Source organism: Epargyreus clarus, unplaced genomic scaffold (genome assembly GCF_041222505.1).
Source record: "Epargyreus clarus isolate Ecla_fem2 unplaced genomic scaffold, WU_Ecla_fem_2.2 ptg000012l, whole genome shotgun sequence".
In the NCBI taxonomy this organism is placed as follows: domain Eukaryota; kingdom Metazoa; phylum Arthropoda; class Insecta; order Lepidoptera; family Hesperiidae; genus Epargyreus; species Epargyreus clarus.
The window spans coordinates 5,567,758-5,590,289 of NW_027332220.1; the positions used below are offsets into that span (position 1 = coordinate 5,567,758).

At 34.9% G+C, this 22,532-nt stretch overlaps 1 protein-coding gene across 1 annotated transcript; it reads right to left on the minus strand.

Moving 5' to 3' along the window:
* Window positions 1-13,151: 13,151 nt before the first annotated feature.
* Window positions 13,152-21,625, minus strand: LOC140746198 (alpha-tocopherol transfer protein-like). Its single transcript, XM_073078245.1, has 6 exons — window positions 21,320-21,625; window positions 18,530-18,683; window positions 15,969-16,086; window positions 14,571-14,705; window positions 13,804-14,017; window positions 13,152-13,644 (listed from the first exon to the last, which is right to left on the minus strand). The coding sequence occupies exons 1-6, from the start codon at window positions 21,480-21,482 to the stop codon at window positions 13,490-13,492; spliced, it is 939 nt and encodes a 312-aa protein (XP_072934346.1). The 5' UTR covers window positions 21,483-21,625; the 3' UTR covers window positions 13,152-13,489.
* Window positions 21,626-22,532: the final 907 nt, after the last annotated feature.

Consider the following 22,532-nt stretch of genomic DNA (forward strand, 5'->3'; position numbering starts at 1 on the left):
TTAAGTTCGCCTTCGTTAAGGGGAAATGTATCGTTAATCTGGTTTGGTTCCTCCGCGAAATAATACCGGTCCTATACGCCGACTGTTTTAAATTCGCATTTTTAGTTAGTCCCGCGATAAGGTGTTTTTTTCCGCCATTCAAAATTTGCGATATTACAGGTACAGATATTAAACTTACAGGAACTTATTGTTTAAGTTTCCGGGTATAAAAATAAGTTTTCGAAACGAAGAGCGAAATGTTTAAATTAATGAATTGCGGAAACTTAACTGCCAAATTATTATGAAAAAAAAACGAATTTTCTTAAAAATGAGGCTTTTCCTTTACTTTGTCATTTATCATTACTTCCCAGAATTTGATCCTTATAAGCGACACTATCAGATAGTGGAATAATATAGAGGGTGAATTTTTTTTTCAAAATGAACTCGCTCGATTCCCGGCTAAGGAAAAAGATATTTTAAAAAACTAATGATGCAGTTTTAGTTTTTATCAAAATCGGCCTCGTAACTCCTTTCAGCATTTTTCGCTAATCCTCATAGTTTCGGATTTGGCCCTGAAGGCCCGTTTGAAAAATTCACCCTGTATATTATAAATAAATTTACATTCCATTATTATATTTTTATAAGATTTCATTATAATTATTCAGAAATAAATAAACTTTGTAAGAATAATTCTCAAACGTAGGAGTGTAAGATCTCACATAATTTTATATACAGGAAACTGAAATAAGTGCGGACACGTAAAAGTTATTTAAAATATGTGTTACAGTTTTTAATTTTATTTTACAAGTTACATTTTAAATATGAATATTATAAACCTCATTTTATCTACCACTAAGTATTAAATCTGAAGGGATTAAGTTTTATTTTATAATATACGTTTCTTTTTTTGTTCCATTATAAGTTTTAATTGAAATTTCACATAAATACGCAGACACAGGCAGAAATTTACTTCATCATTTAAATTTCTGACTGGCCGTTCTAACCCGATACTTTCCATATTTGATACACAATAAAAATAAATAATAGCTTAAAAAACACGCTTTTATGGCTAATCCAACTACTAGAAAATATTTTTATACTACAATTAAAGTTATTAAAATAATAATAAAAAAGCAGTGATAGCCTAGTGGTTAAGAAACTCGGCCTTTCGATCGAGGTGTCCGAGGTTCAAATCCGAGGCACGCGGATTTTTCAAAGTTATGTTCGTATTAGAAATTAATTATCACTTGCTAAACGGTAAAGGAAAACATCGTTAGCTAACCTGCACACCTAAGAGAATTATAAAAAAAAATCTCAAAGGTATATGAAGTCTACCAATACGCACTTGGCCAGCACGATGGACTATGGCCTAATCCTCCTCATTATGAGAGGAGACCCATGCCCAGCAATGGGACAGTAATGGGTTGTTGATGATGATGATGATGATGATGATATTAAAATAATAATTAGATTCAGAGTAAAAAGCGTGGGGTACTTGATATTTTAAATGTTATAATCATTCTATTGGCAATTATCTATGTGAGAATAGTTATGAACCGCAGTAAAATTCACCCCACGCTTTTTACTCTGAATTGAATTATTATTTTAATAACTTAATAAATAAAAAATATTATACTACTTTATAATAAATAAAAATAGTTTTCTAGTTTTTAGTTCGATTAGCAATAAAATTGTATTTTTTTTTAGTTCTTTTCAACTATTATTTATTTTTAAGTTTCTAGTCTGTGACAACTCATAAATTAGGGAAATAATTAATCTAATAAGGATAATGGGAAACTGTTATCAAATCATTGCATTGTCATCGGTCCTTGATACTTGTGCAAAGTTTCAAATTAATCAGAGTTGTGGTAATTGTTGAAAACTGAGATCAAAGATTCCGTTACATACATACATACATACATACATACATACATACATACATACATACATACAAACATAGATACAACCCAAGCTAATAAAAGCGTGTTAAAAATAAAGAAAATATAAGTTTAGAAAAATGTCACGAATTACATTTAGGTAATTACACCAGAATTGACGTCATTACAAAATAAAATGAAATAAAGCTTAATTAATTTAATTGCAGTTTAAGGTCACAGGATAAATCAGTGTTATGAACATAAGATAAGGAAATGGTACTTTAACAATTTAATCGTTTAAAACGGAATAAGGAAACAAAATTAAAGGATTTAACAAAATTATAGTAATAAAGCAATATTTTCGATTTGACGTAGCTAAGACTATACCGGTTTGACATGCGTAGGATAATGGATTTGACCCGTAACGGAGCAAAACTATTTATCAAAATGATTATATCAATGTAGACTTTTCTGTATTAATGTGAGCATATGTGTCATTATGTGTTTCAGCGGACCACACCACAAATAAAAAACAACTGTTTTTTCCATTAATTAATTCATTTTCAGAATTCCGTACCAAAATTTCCTGGACCCCCTACTAAGGCTTACCTGTCGCGCTATTTCTCAAACCGTAGATCATTTTGGATACGAGAATTTCTACAGAGTATTAGAATGGCCAGAATATAACATAAAAACTAAAATTAAAAAGGTAAAAATAAAACACTAATAACACAAATAACATTTTTCTTAGTTTTTGTTCGATTATAACAATGCCAATACAACAAACACCTGATAGTGTTACGGGATCTTTCATTTGCGAATTTTGACCACAGTTGAGCTATCTGAAAACTAAAATGTTTACCTTTTAACGGGCATTCCTTATATTTCCCCGACACGTAGAACTGTGTCACGCTAGAAATAAGTTTCGCGGTGATACCTCCCCGGTCTAATGTTTTTTTTTTATAATATAGGTAGGAGGAGCAAACGAGCATGCATTCTACTGATGGTAAGTGGCTACTGCCGCCCAAGGACATCTGTAATCAACCCTAGATAAGATTAGATATTCCTACTTGGATTCGGCCACAGGTGCGCCGCTACATCTAAGGGCTAAGCTGGAATGCCTCGGAGAGGTATGTCTCCCTTACCTAACCCTTGAAACTTAGTAGTGTTCCTTTGCCTGTTGAGTCTACCTCGAACGTGTCCGCATTTGTTTTTAAAATATATAGCTTAATGTATTTCATTTCTATAATTTAAAATACCCTAAAAACATTTTTTCATTGTAACATTATAGGGAGCTCTGAAATACCTATATATTTTCTATGTAGTTTTCCTTAAACTGTAATAGTATTCTCTAACATTAGAGCAAAGCTGTTGAATAAATGAAATAAGTTAATTTTATTATGTAAAATATATACTTACCTGTAATAAATTGTAAGGTCCTAGCCTAGGTGAAGACATCTTATCTTGTATAATAATCATACAAACACGCTTAATACCCGCAATTATATATATAAAATTATGTGTATTACATTTACATGAACTTGTTCTAACATCAACGCCTTACGTAATAATCCAATAAGTAATTGAAGTTTAAATGCAGTTTGAAACTGTCCATTAAAAAATAACGTAATGCGAAATAATCTAGCGAAAAAATGGAGGCTCGGTGGTCAGTTGTTTGTATTTTTGAGATTCCGTGTTTTAAGGGTAAAAGCTATTACGAAACCTCCGATCTCTATCCGTTTGTCACAGGGCTCTGTCTCATATTAATATATAAAATAGCTTAATTTATTCTATAACAACTAGCTGACCCGGCAAACGTTGTGTTGCCATATAAATAAAAAAAAATGTTAAGGGCGAGCAGCCCTTATCACTTAGGGGTATGAAAAATAGATAGTAGCCGATTCTCAGACCTACTGAATATGCATATAAAATTTGGTGAAAATCGGTAAAGCCGTTTCGGAGGAGTGCGGTAACTAACATTGTGACACGAGAATTTTATATATAAGATTACCCATAGTTGAATTGCGACCACTCGACGACAACACCATTATTAAAATATGTGTGTATGTAGTTATAATATTTGAAGTAGTGATAGCCATAGTGCTTAAGAAACTCGTCCTCTCGATCGACGGGTCCGACGTTCAAATCCCAGGCATGCACCGCTGATTTTTCAAAATTATCTGGTTTTAGAAATTAATTATCACTTGCTTAAACGGTAAAGAAAACCATCATGAGGAAACCTGCATACTTGAGAGATTTATAAAAAAATATACCTATTACGTTTTCAAATTTTCGAAATGGGTATATTATACTAATATATATTATTTTAAAACGTACTTTTTAATATAAGTAAGTAGTAAATAAATTGAAAGGCAAGTAAACCTGTAGGTATACTTCGACCTGCCCCTGTAGTCCCGGGACCAGAATAGGGCTACGGTAGCCCCTGCCTGTTGTAAGAGGCGAAAAGCGGGCTTCCGGGGTTGTGGGCGGCAAGAGTGAGAGCTCAAGCCGTCCAGTAAGCGATCCCGGGAAGGACGGAGGTAAGTGTGGTCGCATACCGAACACCAAATGGTGCGGGAGGATCGAAAACTGCTTCCCCAAGGCAGAGCCCGATCGGGGGATCGCGCTTGGAGGACTCCGGTTGTGTTCCGTCGGAGATCACGGAGTTCTCCAACAAGCGTCGAGGATGCCCACCGGGGGAGGTTTTAGTGCGGTAAAAATCCCACACAACCCGGCGTCGCTCCCACGTCGTCGGGTACCTTTTGAAGGTTTCCCCCTCGTTAAGAAAAAAAAGGTATACTTCGACCGCCATTAATGAGGTACGTACACAACTTTATTAGAAATAAATTAATACTTAAATAAAGAAATATACATAAAACATTGTCCCTAAACACCTTTAAAAATAATTACAATGACTCCGCTCAATTTAATTGAAGTAAGCAGGGTAATTAATAAATATTTTATTTTAAAGGAGAAACCCCATAACTAAGGTCCCTAACCTTAACTAAGGTCCCTAACCTTAGTTATGGGGTTTCTTGCATTTTCCACACTATAATTTAATGATGTTCAAAAATATTATGTAAAAATTTAATCAAAAAAATAATAAGGAAAGATGTAGTTACTTTAATTGCAAAATAAAATTTTATTATCCATAAAGATCGATTACATGTTCATGTACATGATACATGATACATACATACAACATGATATATGTTCAACGAAAAACTAAACTACCTTTTTTATAATATAGGAGTAGCAGACGAGCATGCGGTCCACCTGATGGTAAGTGGCTACTGCTGTTGCTGCTGGACATCTGTAATCAACCCCAGATAAGGTTAGATATTCCTACCTGAGGTCGCCCACAGATGCGCAGCTACCCCTGAGGACTAAGCTGGAACGCCTCGGAAAAGTATGTCTCCCTTACCACACCCTTCAAAACGGAACACAGCAGCGTTTAACTAACATTGTGACACCAGAATGTTATATACAAAGAGCCTTATTAATAAATTTATTCTGGAGTTAATTACAGATGTCCATGGACGGCAGTAGCTACTTACCATCAGATGGACTGCATGCTCCTATGATACTACTATATTATATAAAAAAAATAACTGAATGAACTGTCGAAGACAATATATTATTATAACATCCAACATATACATTAGACTTGTGCGCAAGACCCTTTAGCTCGTATGATTATTTTGTATCTAAAAAGTGAATTTTGAAAGCTTTTACGGCCCAAGGTTAATACCCTCGGCAGCCTTGGAAACAGGTAGTATTGAAAACGAATCACGTCATATTAATATGAGCAAAATAAAAATTGAATAAAGGAACTCCAAGCTAAATTACATTAAGACGTACTTACTAACAAGGAATTGAAATTAAACATAATAATTCGCTAAGTACGAGTCGAACATGGAGGGTTCCGTACCACCATTCATTATTTTTTACATATTTTTATTATTTTCTACAGTGCTTAGTTATATGAAACAACATAAGATGGCGTTGGGGCGATGATGAATGATACGTAAATTTTCAACAATAGGTACTTAGTTATATAACACAAAAATAGATGGCGTTGAGGTAATGATGAATGATTTGTAAACAACGTACAATAAAATTAAAATAACTATATTAAAATATGTTTTATGGTTCTTATTTGTGTTTATTATAATACCAGTTATAGTAGTAAACGGATTGTAAAAATTACTTACGTCTTCCTAGTACGGTTTAACAGTTAGATCGAAAAATACCGGTTTGTTATATGGAGACTCCCTTTAATGTTCAACTTAAGTTTATTTTTAATATTTGTTGTTATAGAGGCCACCGTTATGCATCTTCTGTAAAAATTTCATGTGTCTATCTATTATGGTTCCGGAGATATAGCCCTGACACAGACGGACAGACGGACAGATGGATAGACAGCAAAGTCTTAAAATAGGGTTCCGCATTTACCCTTTGGGTACGGATCCCTAAAAATTGAAAAAAGAAGAATTTAAATTAAACATAAAAATATTTTTATTTTATTTACACGTTTTCCTTAATAACATCTACGCATTAAAATGTATTATAATACGACTTATTTATTTTTCATAATACTCATGTAGTAAGCGTACATGCAGTCGGATGATACTAATTTAATATCTACTTTTTTAACATATATTTTTAAATGGTAACATATAAAGGGAAAAATGCATGCTACATTAAGTAGCATTCATTTTTCCCTTTATATGTTACTATTTTTAAACAGTACCATTTTTTGGTTTTGTTATATATTTAATTTAAAAGTATTTGTATAAAGTGACGAATGTATGTAGGTACGTAATATATCATATTACTTTAGAGTCATTCACTTTATTGCCTTGAGATTATATTCGTACTAACTATTTAAAACTTTCAACAGAGAAGTTCCTTTGTTTACGAACCCGCATGTATTTTTTTACATAATAAATCAATAATTACATAAACGATATACTTATTATTATCGATGCATATTGTGATATCCTATATGACATAATCTAACCAATAAACTCATATAAAACGATTTATATTTTGTTTTGTGGTCTAATCTAATTTATTCCAAAGCGTTTCATATAGGATAGGTTAAGTTAGGTTAGACCATAAAACGAAACAAAACGAAGCGCTCTGCGAAAGAGTCGATCCAAATTATTCATTTGGACCTTATCTATGGCGTGTTCCCGCGCGCACCTCAAAGATGAGAGGATGGAGCAAACTCCAACTCCATCCCAAACGGAGACGGGCCCTGCTATGGGCAAACGCCGCTGGGACCGCGGACGAATGCTATAGCGTACCCACAGTCCCGGCAAAGGGCGTCCAAAGGAACACCGTGGGGTTTTAGCCGGTAAGAGTCTGGCATATCCTCTCAGCTGCCCCCGCGGTAGAGAGGAACCCATGAGGGTTTCCCCACGTATAAAAAAAAGGTTAGACCATAAAATAAAACAAAACGAAGCGCTCTGCGAAAGAGTCGATCCAAATCATTCATTTGGACCTTATCTATGGCACAGTAGAATTAGATCTTTATACTGTGTCTATGGTCACTTCATTTTTTTAAACAGACGAAGCTTTTGATTTTACGTCTTGTTAAAATTTCTAATTATCGTAACATAAAATTATTTTATTTACTCGCAAATAAAATAATTTTGGCTAATATGTCTTATTTCGTTTAAATAAAAAATAATTAGACAAAAATAATCGTAGTTTATAAAAATATTAATTGGCATGTACATGGAAAATTTTACAACCTGCATTACGTACATATTGAAGTATAATTAAATGTGTCATTTCAACAATGTAATGAAAGTAGACCTCTAAAAATGGAACTGAATATGACGCTGTTATTCAACATTTCAATTTTTGTGTAAGGCTCTAAAACTTGTTGATTTTAAACCTAGTTTATGTAATTTTATATATCTTTGCTATGTCATCTTTAACCTAAGGGCACAGGGGGCCCGTGACCAAGATCCCCAACGAGGGCCCCTGAAAAGTCAATATATTCCCTGACACATCATGCCAAGGTTTACGTTTCTAAATTTCTAAATTGAAATGGTGATTATTCACCAAATTTGGTTTTTGTTGACTTTCTAAGACTTTATTGTTTCTTTTCAGTGACAAAGGAGTGTAAGGACACCAGCAATCTTCCTATTTTTAACATCGGCGATCGACGATTTAGCTGCTTTTTTAGGGTTCCGTACTCAAAGGGTAAAAACGGAACCCTATTACTAACCCTCCGCTGTCTGACCATCTATCCGTCTGTCACAGGTCTCTATCTTCTGAATAGCAATAGATAGACACTTGAAATGTTTACAGAGTATGTATAATAGTGGCAGCTGTAATAACAAATACTAAAAAACGTTAAAAATAAATGGGGGTTGCCAGAAAAGAAACCACTATTTTAAAATACTAAAAATAATTTAATTTTTTTACGGTATGGTATGGAACCGGAGTGAATTCGGCGTGCACTTGACAGATTATTTCGGAAGTTTTCAAAAGTAAGCTGCAATGATCAAACGCTATAAACCAAACACGTTTGAACCTTTGAACTCCGCTACTTTTGAATGCAGCAACTAAACGCGGAATACGCGATGCAGCATTGATGCCGTCACGTTTCAGATACCACGACTGAACCCAATAAATCGCTGAAACGTGATGCAACATCGATGCACTCGGCAAAACGCGAATTACTGATGCTAAAAATATGTTAAACAAAAAATACAAACGACTACTATGTTAAAAAAAAACAATGTAAATAAATGTTGGTTTAGTAGATACTATCAATCAAAGTCATCTTGAAGGTCCTGTAGTCATGTAATAATATAGTCACATAAAAGGTACAGAGTAACGAGTAACGATGTAAGTAAGTGCACACAAGTGATTAGAAGTATTATAACTACACAAGTATCTCCGTTATTCCACTTGCTGAAGTCTCCGACCAGATTAACTCGAACGCCGCCATGGTGTCGTCCCCACATCACTTACCCGCATCCAGGGCCGGATTTAAGGGAGGGCAACCGGGGCGGCAGCCTCAGGGCCTCCGCAAAAGAGGGGCCCCCACAATTTTTTTTCGCTGTTTTACCTTTATCTACAATACTTTGTACAAACATGAATACTAGAAGCATCTACCTGCGTTTCACAATAAAATATTTATTAAAAAACTCAACAGAAAAAAATTGTTCATTTTATTCGGAAAATAATTTGGGGCCAGGGGCCTCCACTTCTTTGCTGCCCCAAGGCCTCTAGACCTCTAAATCTGGCCCTGCCCGCATCTGTGTTTAAACTGTAGTATCAAATGAGTCACTTATTATTTTAATGTAGTGTTATAAAAATGCGATATCGTTAACATCCAAGCTTCTTCTTAACGACGATAACAGTACATAGGTTTGAAGCCGTCGCTCAATAAATTTGGCACCTCGAGAACATGTTAGGGCCTATAATCATTTTAAAGTCAATATTGCATATTATGTCAATAGGTAGGTATTATTATAATTATTGATACTCGTCACAGACCTATATCTAAATACAGGTCTGTGATACTCGTATATTTTACTTCATAGCGACAATATGGTGACATCTGTTGACAATATTGGGAAACTATCAACAACAGCGTTAGAAATCAATTCCAAAGAAAACACTTACCAGTACCGCAACAGATGAACAAGGAAATCTTTTTGTATATTGGTTTTAATGCCATCTAGTTAGTACAAAACTAACTAATTTGTAAAGCTGTTGCTGAATATATAAATAAAATATTGAATGACTGTATCGTGAGTGTTAAATGTTCGGTAGTAGCGTGTAACGATTTGTTATACCAGTTTTAGTATAAGCGCTAAGAAACAAGTTGTCTTTAAAAGTTGGCAGTATCACTAGATGGCACTTTTTACACTTAATTATGTTTTACTCTGCGCAGGAGTCACTTACAAATTATTTTTGTTAATTATTACGAAACGTTTTTATAATGATGTTGTTGATAAAAAATAGTCTTTGCGATTCAAAAATATATGCTAAGTATTCGATGCGAGAATTATTCAACTTATTTATTTAGACATGATTTTTTTACATTGGAGTAGTAATCGAGTACGTTGTGGATCTGATAGTTAGTGGTTATTGATTTCAATGGTTGGAACAACATTCATATAGGATATTTTGACGGTAGTAGAACCCTTTGTGGTTCGACTCCGGCGGCATCACCGCCACAACTATTTCTGACTCAAAATGCAGCGTTTCGCGCTGTGTTCCGTTTTGAAGGGTGTGGTAAGGAAGACATACTTTTCCGAGACATTCCAGCTTAGTCCTCAGGGGTAGCGGTGCATCTGAGGCCGACCTCAGGTAAGAATATCTAATTCTATCTGGGGTTGATCACAGATGTCCATTGGCGGCAATAGCCATTTACGTCATCAGGTGGAGTGGATGCTCGTCTATATTATAAACGTCTATATAAACTCCTTTGCAAAAAAAACGGGCACCTTACACACACACTTTACCTTAGCTTTTCTATGGGTAAATATTATTATATTTTTAGTATGTCATTAGCTTGGATGACTAGAAATTTCTTATTATCAATGAGAATCTAGTTTTTTAACACTTTTATCCTGGTATCGGTGTTTTAGTCAATGTAAACAGAGAGCCGTGTTAAAATGGACATTTTTATGGGTATAATGAAATTAAGACTACGAGTATTTTTATGGTATTTTAATAAAAGAGACATTAAAAAATAAAAATTAATAACGAGTATGACCTCCTCTTGCAGCGATTACGGCATGTAATCGTCTTGGCATGCTTCCCACCAGGCTTTTGATGGTGTCCTGTGGAATGTGTTCCCACTCAGTCGAGATTACACGTTTAAGCTCTCTGATGTTTTGTGGAGGTGGTTGGACAGATCGTACTCGCCTTTTTAGGAGGTCCCAAACATGCTCAATGGGGTTAAGGTCGGGGCTCCGCGCTGGCCAATCCAAACGACGAATACCGACCTCTTGCATATAAGCATCTACGTCGCCAGAACGGTGGGCCCGAGCATTATCGTCCATGTAAATGGCATCTTCACCAATTACAGTCAGTGCGGGTTGTGCATTTTGAGAAAGGATTTCTGTTATGTACCTATGCGCATTTAGTGAGCCATTTTCTATGAATACTATCTCGGTACGATAGTTGGAAGTTACGCCCGCCCAAAACATAACGGACCCTCCACCATAAGGGGTGATTTCTTCAAAACACACATCGGCATAGCGTTCCCCTGGTCTTCGTAACACTCGCCGACGTCGGTCCTCACCATGCAGACAAATTCGAGCCTCATCGGAGAAGAGTACGCTACTCCAGTTACCTGGTGTCCAAGATAGGCAATTTCTAGCGAACCTCAACCGCGCAATCCGGTGCTCACGGAGTAACTTGGGGGCCCGCGCTGGTCGTCGACTACGTATATCAGCAGCTAAAAGTCTTCTCCTCACAGTCCCATAGGCTAACTTGTGCTCCTCGTACCTCTTCAAGGTTTCTTTTGAGGTCTATGTAACTGCATTTGCGGTTCCTCAGCGCCTGAGTCACTAAAAAGCGATCGTCTCGCGGCTGTGTGCAACGTTTTCTCCCAGAACCTTGCCTTCTCTGAACGGAACCTGTCTCTTGGTATCGAGTCCAGGTTCTTTGTACGGTTGAACGACTCACGTTTAACCGCTGTGAGACGTAACATTGGCTACACCCCTCTTCCAGCAGCGCTATAATTTTACTAGCTCTCATTGCTTTTTCTGCCATTACGATAGACACAAAGATATCTGTTTTAAGTCACAATAAGGCAGAATTATGCGATAAACATAAATTGTTGTACTAAAAATAACGAAAAGTTACTTTTAGTTGCTTGATAACCTTTTAACCGCAAACCCGCGAAAAGTGTCACAAAATGAAAAAGGGATTAATAATTTAAAAAACAAAAGTTTTGAATTTGGAATGAACTTTTTTTCATACCCAGACTCTTTATTAAGTGCCAGTAACATAGTTTGGCTATTAAAACCTCTGAAGAACTAAATTATTACCAATAATGTTAAAAAATCAAACCCGCCCGTTTTTTTTGCAAAGGAGTGTATATAAGCTACTATATTATAAAAAAGGACAGATATTCTATCCTGTGTCGAAATAGATGCGTTGCTACCGTGCGTTATTGCTCAATGCTCACGTAAGGGTGACAACTTGTCCCTGTAGTTCCGGGACCAGAATAGGGCTACGGTATCCCCTGCCTGTCGTTAGAGGCAACTAAAAGGGGCTTCTGGGGTTGCGGGTGGCAAGACTGGGAGCTCGAACCGCCCGGCCAGCTACCCCGGGAGGGACGGCAGCAAGTGTGGTCGCATACCGTCGTTCACACGTTGAACGTTGAACACACGTTGAAGGTGGTAGAACCCTTTGTGGTTCGACTCCGGCGGCACCACCGCCACACCTATTTATACCTTATAACAGCAGTTGTTAGGCGCTGCTGTGTTCCGGTTTGAAGGGTGTGGTAAGGGAGACATACTTTTCCGAGGCGTCCCAGCTTAGTCCTCAGGGGTACCGGTGCATCTGTGGCCGTCCTCAGGTAGGAATATCTAATCCTATCTGGGGTTGATTACAGATGTCCATGGGCGGCAGTAGCCACTCACCATCAGGTAGACTGCATGCTCGTCTGCTCCTAAAAAAACATAGTTCGAGCCAAAACATGAAAACGCCAGAAAAAAAAACACCAGACGTTGTGGCGAGCGTCATGCTCACCTGAGCGGAGCCCGACGGGGCAACGCACTAAGAGGACTCCGGTTGCGTTCCTTTGGAGATCCCGGAGTCCTCAACGCAGCGCCGAGGACGGCCGCCGGGAGGGTTTTAGTGCGGTAAGAATCCCACATAACCCCGTGTCGCTCCCACGGCACAGCGTACCTTTTGAAGGTTTCCCCCTCGTAAACAAAAAAAAGGGTGACAATTATTATGTTTATACCTTACCACAGTTCTCATATCAGAACACAGCATTGCTTTTTATTACAAAAAGATAGAAATTGATGTGGTAGAGCTACCACAGTAGCAGGTACCTACAACGAAATATTTCTCCTACTTATAATTTAAACAATAATCATATTGTATATTAAAAGTTAATAGCAATATTTTTTTCTAAATGTTTGCCATGATTGATTTAATGGTAAATAACTTAATAAGATAAAAAGTAGTCACATAACTAAGGTATCATAAGTATTACAAATGATATAATTCCTGAACGTTATTATGCTAATTACGGAAATTTAAGGTGAATAGGGTGGGAATAACGTGAAAATACACATAAATTGCATTTGTTTTTATTTTCTATACCAAATTGTGCCATCTTTTATGAAATATTTAGCAATGATTTCACATAATAATTATTTTTAAAATATATTGCCTATAGGTGATTACCCCTACAATCTGTTTAATTCCTTAAGTTCCCTTTAGAATAGTAAATAAATACCAAATTACTATACAAAATATAAATAAGTATCGTCCCACTAATAAATCGATATGTACAATTCAATAAATATTATATTATCTTCATATTTGTCTCTCGCTTATTTCTTTAATTAGTGAGCGAGAAAGCTATACAAAAACCCACCAATTTCGATTAAAATAACAAACAAGACATATGTTTAATCTGTGGTCAAAGATCTGAAGCTCCCCGGTGTCCCCATATATCGATCATTGAATTTGTCTGTCTGTCTGCATGCTTCGTTGGTCTTCGCTTCATTCATTTCCTCAATGTACTCCCTGAAGTCTTTTCCTAAAACTGTATCGTTAAGTCGATCTGTAATAAGAAATCATAATCATCATCAACCCATTATTGTCCCACTGCTAAGCACGGGTCTCCTCTCAGATTAGGATTAGGCCATAGTCCACCGCGCTGGCAAAGTGCGTATTGGTAGACTTCCTACCTTTACCTACTTCAAATTCCTTAAATACTTACTGCTAAGCTTTTGCAAAGATGTTTCCTTTCCTCCATACTCTGAAGGTAGTATGTCCTGTGGTATATATTGATACATTGTGCTCATATCCTTATGGACACAGATTCGATTCCCGATCTTCGCTGGAAGCAGCTGCTTCAGTATAGTCACTAACGCTTCAACGGCTTTTGATGACGTAAGCATGTGAATTCCATTTAGTCTCATTCCGAAACCTTCCTGGAAGAATAATTTAAGAATAAGTGAGGTTTTTAAGAAGTGTTACGGCGTGATAAGTATAAAAAGAAAAAATCCAACAACTTAAAAATAATAAAGTCAAAAGGGAAATCGTGAAATTAAATATAATGAACTTAACGACACCTCATACGTTAAAATCAAGGCGTTTAGGCTACAGAGCGTGACGCAGAATATGTATTTGTGGGCGAAAATTTCTTAGGGCCCCATGCAATAAATTTTCCACGAATCCCTATGGTATAGTTACGTCAATAATTAAATTACCTTTATTTTTGAAATATAGGAGTAGCAGACGAGTATGCAGTCTACTTAGTGGTAAGTGGCAAGTTAGCCACAGATGCGGCGCCACCCCTGAGGACTAAGCTGGAAAGCCTCGAAAAGTATGTCTCTCTCCAAACCAGAGCACAGCAGTACTTAGCACTGCAGTTATTAGGTAGAAATAGGTGTGGCGGTGGCGGAGTCGAAACACCTACCATCTACCATCTTCTACCATCGTCTACATCTTCAAAGTTATTTTACACGCAAGATTGATACTCACGGTAATAATTGCAATGGTTTGACGCAATTCCGTCAAATCAATGGCTTTAACAAGTTCCATTATATTGCATTCAGTGTAATCTGTTAATATCACCATCCCATTGCTGTAGTCATAGGCCAACTTATATTCACATACCTGAAAAGTGAAACAAGAAATTATAGACAAACTGTATTATTTTATCACATTGAACTTCGTCGTCGTAAACTCATTTTCCCATTGCTGGGCGCGGGTCTCCTCTCAGAATGAGAATGATTAGGCCGTAGTCTACCGTGCTGTCTAAATGTGTATTGGTAAACTTTGAGATTTTTTTTTATAAGATCTCTCAAATATGCAGATTTCCTCACGACGTGATACTCCATCGTTAAAGCAAGTGATAATTAACTCATCTTGCCAAGTTACGAACATGGAAAAATCAAAGGTTGCTAGTGCTTGAAATTCGATCCTCGGACTCCTTGATCAAGGGGCAGGCTTTCAACGACAAAGCTATCACTCACCTTAGGTCTCTCGTAAGATTGAACGTGAAAAACTATTATGACTTATTATTATTATTGTAAAAACACCAGACTTAATTAAAATATAGTAATGAAATTGATCAGATTACAAGATTTTTAAATAACACAATCGTTAAGACATCAAATCTACCTATGTCTTAAAATTAATGAGCACACTATCGGCCATTGAGAAATAAACTCTAATAAATGTTCCTCAACTAACTAATTTGAATTAAAACGCCAACACAAATAACCTATCCTCATGAACATTGAAATATCAGATTGTATTTTTCATGACATATTTTTATACAATTAATTTTATTTTTACTGATCAGGTAATGAGTAGGTATTTGATTAATTCATTACCTATTCTACTCAAAGTAAATATTATAATAAAATACACTAGTTTATAATTATAATTATTATTTCCATTAAATATAATAACCGGACTCATACGTATTATTTCTTTTCTTGACCAGTTTTTACAAAGAATTTAATAATGGTTTCAATAGGTATTTCTTATTAAAAATATACAAACACTCAAGATCACACATGTATACATACACCCACATACACACACATATCTTTCTCTCATCTTACAGCAGTTTTAAGGCGTGTATACAAAAAAAATAGAAAAACTCGAACCGAACATATTCGGCACCAAATCCGAATAATTCGGCCAAATACAAATACCAAAAAAGATGCCGAATACGCCGAATACCAAATACCAAACGAATATTCGACACATCTCTACATTTTATTTACCTATTCAAAATGTTTACCTATATTTAATAACTTACCTATCCTTTGATTATTAAAATGCTTCTATATGTGCCGCTGGGTCACAAGTATAACCTTGAAGAAGGGACTGGTTTTAGCCAAGGGCATTTTAAGGAAAAACACTCACCATTACAACATATCTGTACAAATTCAACAGTTGTTTCGATGTGTAGCTTTGACCCTTCATCTTTATGATACACACCCTATAATTGTCATCTGTGGGCTTCGGCGAGATTGCGCAGGTACTGCAAAAAATACTTATTTATAGATTTATAGATTTTTCAATATACTTACTATTCTAATTCTATGTTTTTAATTTCCCTCATCGCCAAGCCACCACTGTTTTACTGGGCACGGGTTTCCTCTCAGAATGAGAAGGATTAGGCCATAGTCCACCGCGCTGGCCAAGTGCGAATTGGTAGACTTCACGTACCATTAAGAACTTTTTTTAAGATCTCTCAGATTTTGCCTTTATAATTAAAGTAAGTGGTAATTATTTTAATACGCACGTAACTTTGAAAAGTCAAGGTTGTATGCCTGGGATTTGTACCTAGATTAAGAGGTCGCGTCTCGACCACTAAGCCATCATTAATTTGTTTGCCTATTCCTCGAAAATATCAAAGTATTTTGAACAATATTGTATAAAAGTTATTTATCAAAAATACCACGAGGAAGATCAGAACGTAACAATATATTTTTTATTTTTGGAAATCAAGTGGAGATTAAACTACTTAAATTATATTAAATTTTCCTATGCTTTACAAATCCTTAAGAAATATTTGTATTCCTCAAACGGCGAAATAATAACAGTGAAATTAAATTAATATAATAATTAAATTTACCAATAATCTAACTAAAATCAAATTAACTCACTAAATTGATAAATTTCACGTCTAGTTAATTTGAATTTATATGCGTGAGTTCATTACAATTAAATTAACATATAAAATTAAAATTGAAAATAATGTAGTTTAAAGAAAACTATTGTGGTTTTAAAACTTGCTTTCGTTATTAAGGACATTAATTATAATGTTTTATTATTTTTATTTTTATGTTTATTATTTTTATGTTTTATTATATTTATCATTTCTGTATTAACACAATTAAAGGAGCCATTAAGATAAATATCGTTAAGGCTTATTAAGTTTTATTGTTATTGCATTTTTTATTACTGTGTGCAAATTCAACTATTTTCAAATATTACGGATGTCGAAGGTTGGAAAAATCTACTGTGGAGTATAACGTCTCAGAAATAAGTGGGAATTAATAAACCAAGTAATGTGGATAATAAGAATAATAATAATAATAAATTTATCTTTACAAGAACACGTTTGCCTTCACGTTTATTCATCTTATATTATTAGGTTGAGGTCTGTAGTGTACCTATAAGCTAGTTAAAAAGTAATAGCTGATAAACTGCAGTATATATAAATGTTATTGAAATATTAGGTAGAATTTGCAGCATTCCTGTAAACGAATTTTAAAATAATTTACATGGGTATACTTACGGGCCAAGTGTTAGTAGACTTCACACATATATTTTTAAAGAAATCACAGGCATGCGGATTTTCGCTTAACAGCGAAGGAAAGCGTTATGAGATAACTCGCGTCAACCGTTACGTGATATTAAAATTTTAACAGGTACATAACTTACAAACATCAGATGTGCCTAGGAATAAATCTTGGGCCCCCAGATTTAGATATACAATATCAAACCACTAAGTTTTCACTTATAAACGGTGAAACTGCACACATGAAATGAAGGTTTTCAAAGGTTTTTTTTTATAATATAGGAGTAGCAGACGAGCATGCAGTCCACCTGACGGTAAGTGGCTACTGCCGCCCATGGACATCTGTAATCAACCCCAAATAGGATTAGATATTCCTACCTGAGAACGGCCACAGATGCGCCGCTACCCCTGACGACTAAGCTGGAACGCCTCGGAAAAGTCTGTCTCCCTTACCACACCCTTCAAAGCGGAACACAGCAGCGCCTAACAATGCTGTTATTAGGTAGAAATAGGTGTGGCTGTGGTGCCGCCGGAGTCGAACCACCACTCAAAGTGTGAAGTCTACCAATTCTTACTTGGCCAGCGCGGTTGACTATGATCCAAACGCCTCTTACTCTGAAAGGAGACCCGTGCCTTGCAGCGGTTTCCAACGACTCCTCATTAGTAATAGAAATGGATTAGTTTACATATAGTCAGAATAGTTTAGATATAGTCTAAACAATACTTTTTTAATAATCTAGATACCTGGCCTTGCTTATTGCATTATTAAATACCGAAAAAGTTATGAACGGAAAGCTTTTAGCAGATACTAAAAAAGTATTTCGAAAAAAATAACTGCATTTAAACGAATTCAATAAGATCTTTAATTTAGTTAAACTTTGTTAATTAAAATTATGAAAATTATTACTATTTCATTATATTACAAACATGTTATCGTGTTAAATGAAAGCCTAGGAAAAAAATCTTTCAAATTATATTGTAGCTTCGTTAAAATTCACACAATACAAGGTCATAGATACACAATAATAGATCAAACAGATAGACACAAACGGCATATAAAAACATTATATTTGTAGTTACTCTATAATCTCCTTTTTTGTTTGTATTACATGTATTAATACTGATTCTACATTCTTAGATTATTTTTACAAATTTAGTAACAAAAATAGGTACTCACATGTCTTTTAAGTCTTCAAAATTATTTTTCGTTAAGTTTATTCCAAAAAAGTCAGGCATCAGGGTCCTATATGTACATATTTTGTCCAATTTTACCTTTGTCCGTTCTATCAAACCCTTATTTGCTATTATAAGCCTCTCTAAGTAATCTCTAGCTGTAAGTAGAAAAAAGTTTAAATAATTAAAAACTAAATAGGTACCACGCTGAAATCGTTATCCTGACGATTCTGATGAGGAGAATGGGACAAAATTATTAAAATCATGTATTGTCATCGGTTCTTCATAAGTGTTCAAAATGTTAAATAAATCGATTCTTTAGAAGTGGGTAAAAATCGAGTTCAAAGATTCCGCTACAGGTCAAGCTAATAATAGCGTGGTAAAAATACCTATACTCGACCACAAAATATGTGAAGGGCATAAAACAAATATTCTTTATTAATTATTATTTTTTTTGTTTATTATTTAATTTTATTATACGTTAAATTATTAAGTTTATTGTACTTGTAATATTATTTTTTCATACTTATTATTAGTGAGATTGATTTTTGGCCGTATTATAATCAACAACTCGTGCCCTATTTCATTCTTATCATTACGTGTCTGTTGTATTGCTGTATAAAAATAAATAAATATTCACGTTCAGATGACAGACGTAGTCGTGTGTCATTAGGAATGACCCTCAGGATGAAGTTCAGCGATGTGTTAAAAAACATATTATTTTATACCCAATTAAGCATTATTAAAAATATATGTGTTTTCTTGAGGACGCCATACTTAATTTAATTTATAATTATCGTTAATTATATTTTTTATGTGTATAAATGCCTATAATGTAATCAGCGGACAATTAAGGCAGTTCAACTACACACCATTTATCAAATTATGACAACTTGAAGTTATGAGGGTTGATAACCTAATAATACAGAATGGTTTATTTGTTATCTTTCTGTTATTTTAAATACATGCTGTATTATGTTGCACATTTTGTATTATTAGTAGAACTGTCGCTTATAAAGGTCAAACTTTACGAAGTAATGATAATATGACAATCGAAAGGAAATCTAATACTCATCAACATCATCAACGACCCATTATCGTCCCACTGCTGGGCACGGGTCTCCTCTCAGAATGAGAAGGATTAGGCCATAATCCACCGCGCTGGCCAAGTGCGTATTGGGAGACTTCGCATACCTTTAAGATTATTGTTCTTTTTTTTATAAATCTCTCAGGTATAACTCACGATGTTTTCCTTCACCGTTTAAGCAAGTGATAATTAGTTTCTAATACGCACATCATTTTGAAAAATCAGTGGTGGCCACTAGGCTATCACTGCTTTTATCTAATCTAATACTAAAATTGTATTATTGTATTTATAAATAAATGTTGACTATAATTAAATCTTTTTAAATCTTCACTTATTTTTTTCATGGCCTCCCTAAGACTTGTTATAAGCTTGTTATTAGGTCCATTTTTGTATGTGGTACCTTCTCGTATGTATTGATAATGTGGTTTATTCAATATTACATTGTTATTACTGTTAATAACTGTTTAACAACTTATTTGTTATGTTTTTCTTTAACACACAAAAAATATTACATGAAAAACATAAATTGTTTACTTCTTAGTAAGTAAGTCATACTCAATAAACAAATGTGCTTATTTAGTCAAATATGGTACAATGTCATCAAATGTCGCAACATGATAACCTGATTGTAATTCTAAACATTAGTATATTATAATTTATTTATATCATTTATTAGGTCACCGTCTAGATTCGCCATTTAAAGTTGCACTTTGAGAACTGGTTCGGTTGTCCAAGTAAACTGAACATTTTTTTACAATACAGGAGTAGCAGACGAGCTTGCAGTCCACCTGTTGGTAAGTGGCTACTGCCACCCATGAACATCTGCAATCAACCCCAGATAAGATAAGATATTCCTATCTGAGGTCGGCCCTAGATGCGCCGCCACCTCTTAGGACTAAGCTGGAACACCTCGGAAAAGTACGACTCTCTTTTTTTATAATATAAGGGGAGCAGACGAGCATGCAGTCCACCTGATGGTAAGTGGCTACTGCCGCCCATGGACATCTGTAATCAACCCCAGATAGGATTAGATATTCCTACCTGAGGTCGGTCACAGATGCGCCGCTACACCTGAGGACTAAGCTGGAACGCCTCGGAAAAGTATGTCTCTTACTACCTTCAGACCAGAAGACAGAAGCTCTTAACACTACTCTTATTACATAGATATGTAACGGTATATTTGAACTCGATTATTAACCACCTTTAACAGTCAGAATAATTCTCCTCATCAGGATCGTCAAAATAAACGATTTCCTTGTGTGATTTTTACTTGTTTTTTAGTTTTTAAAACTACAATATTATTTTTATTCTTAATTAAAACGATACACAAATCACTTACACTTAACTAACACGTCGAAATCAATGTCATGAATTTGTGATACAAAGTAATTAAATATTAAATGATAGACAAATGAAAGTAAACTTCTACATACGTTTTTAGTTTTATAAACTGTAATATTATTTTTATTTTTTCATTGTTATTTAAAACGATACACAAATCACTTACACTTAATTAACACGTCTATATCAATGTTATGAATTTATGATAGAAACAAATTAAATTAAATGGAATAAAATATTAATATAAAAGATAAATAAAAGTAGTTTTGTTATTACAAAAAAAAAAATAGAATAATATTTCTTCCGTGGCCGCTGACTTACGATTTGTACTTGGCCAATTATTACCATATTAAAAAAAATACTCACGAAATTCCTTTCTTAGAAAGTGATTTTGCTTTTTGATCCACTCATCCAAAACATCGATGGCACGGTCCATGTCAGCTGCATTTTCAAAATTATATTGTTTTCTAAGATTGGTCAGCGTATCTTTTTGGAACTCAAATAACGGGTTTTGCGGTAATAATTCCATATTGAACTTTCAAATGTTATAAATATTAACACCTTGAATGCTTAGGTTTTTGTCGCAGATTTATTTTTTATGTATTTTAAATGTTAATTTATAAAGAAGTGATCTTCATATCACTTCTTGAACACGACTGAGGCGGGCTGTCGGACGGTTAAAACACGATCCAAATAGGATATTTCAACTGACATTATAGCTGTAACTTAAGCCTTGTTTATATAGTTATGCGTGATATTAAATGTGTTTTATACGAGTAAACGAATCCAAGCGTGACCTCGGCCTTACAATCCGGGGTCCGAGGTTCGAAGCCAGGCAAGCTTCTCTGATTTTTCAAAGTTGATTAGAAATTAATCATCACTTGTTGTAACGATGAAAAAACATCGTGAGGAAACTTACAAACATGAGAGTTTAAAATATCTTAAAATTGTGTCATCACCAACCCAATATCGTGAGAATGAGAAGGATTATTCCATAGTCCACCGCGCTGGCCAAGTTCGCATTGGTAGATTTCACATACCTTTGATTTTTTTTTTATATATTTCTCAGGTAAGCAGGTTTCCTCACGATGTTTTCCTTCACTGTTTAAGCAAGTGATAATTAGTTTCTAATACGCACATAAAAGTGTGTGTGGTACACCAATTGGAGGAGACCCGTGCCCAGCATTGGGTAAGTTATGGCTCGACGGTGAAAACGAAGTGTGAACTAACGTAAATATTTTTCAAGCAAAAGGTAAAGCACTTTACCATCTGTAGTGAAGACTTGTGAATTTCTATAATTGATGTTATGAATTTAGAATAAAATACTACCTCGAACTAATCCATTACCACTCTGTTTTCGTATATCGATGGGTCCTATATACTCGTATATGGGCTAAACTAAGAAGTTGGCCATTTTGACTTTTTTATGGTAAACGCATTTTATCGATGTAATGAAGTGAGCTATTAAAAAAAAAATCTGCATAGAAACACGATTTTTATTACATTACTAGCTCACCCGGCAAACGATGTGTTACGTAATAAAAAAAAGTTAAGGGTGAACAACCCTTATCACTTAGGG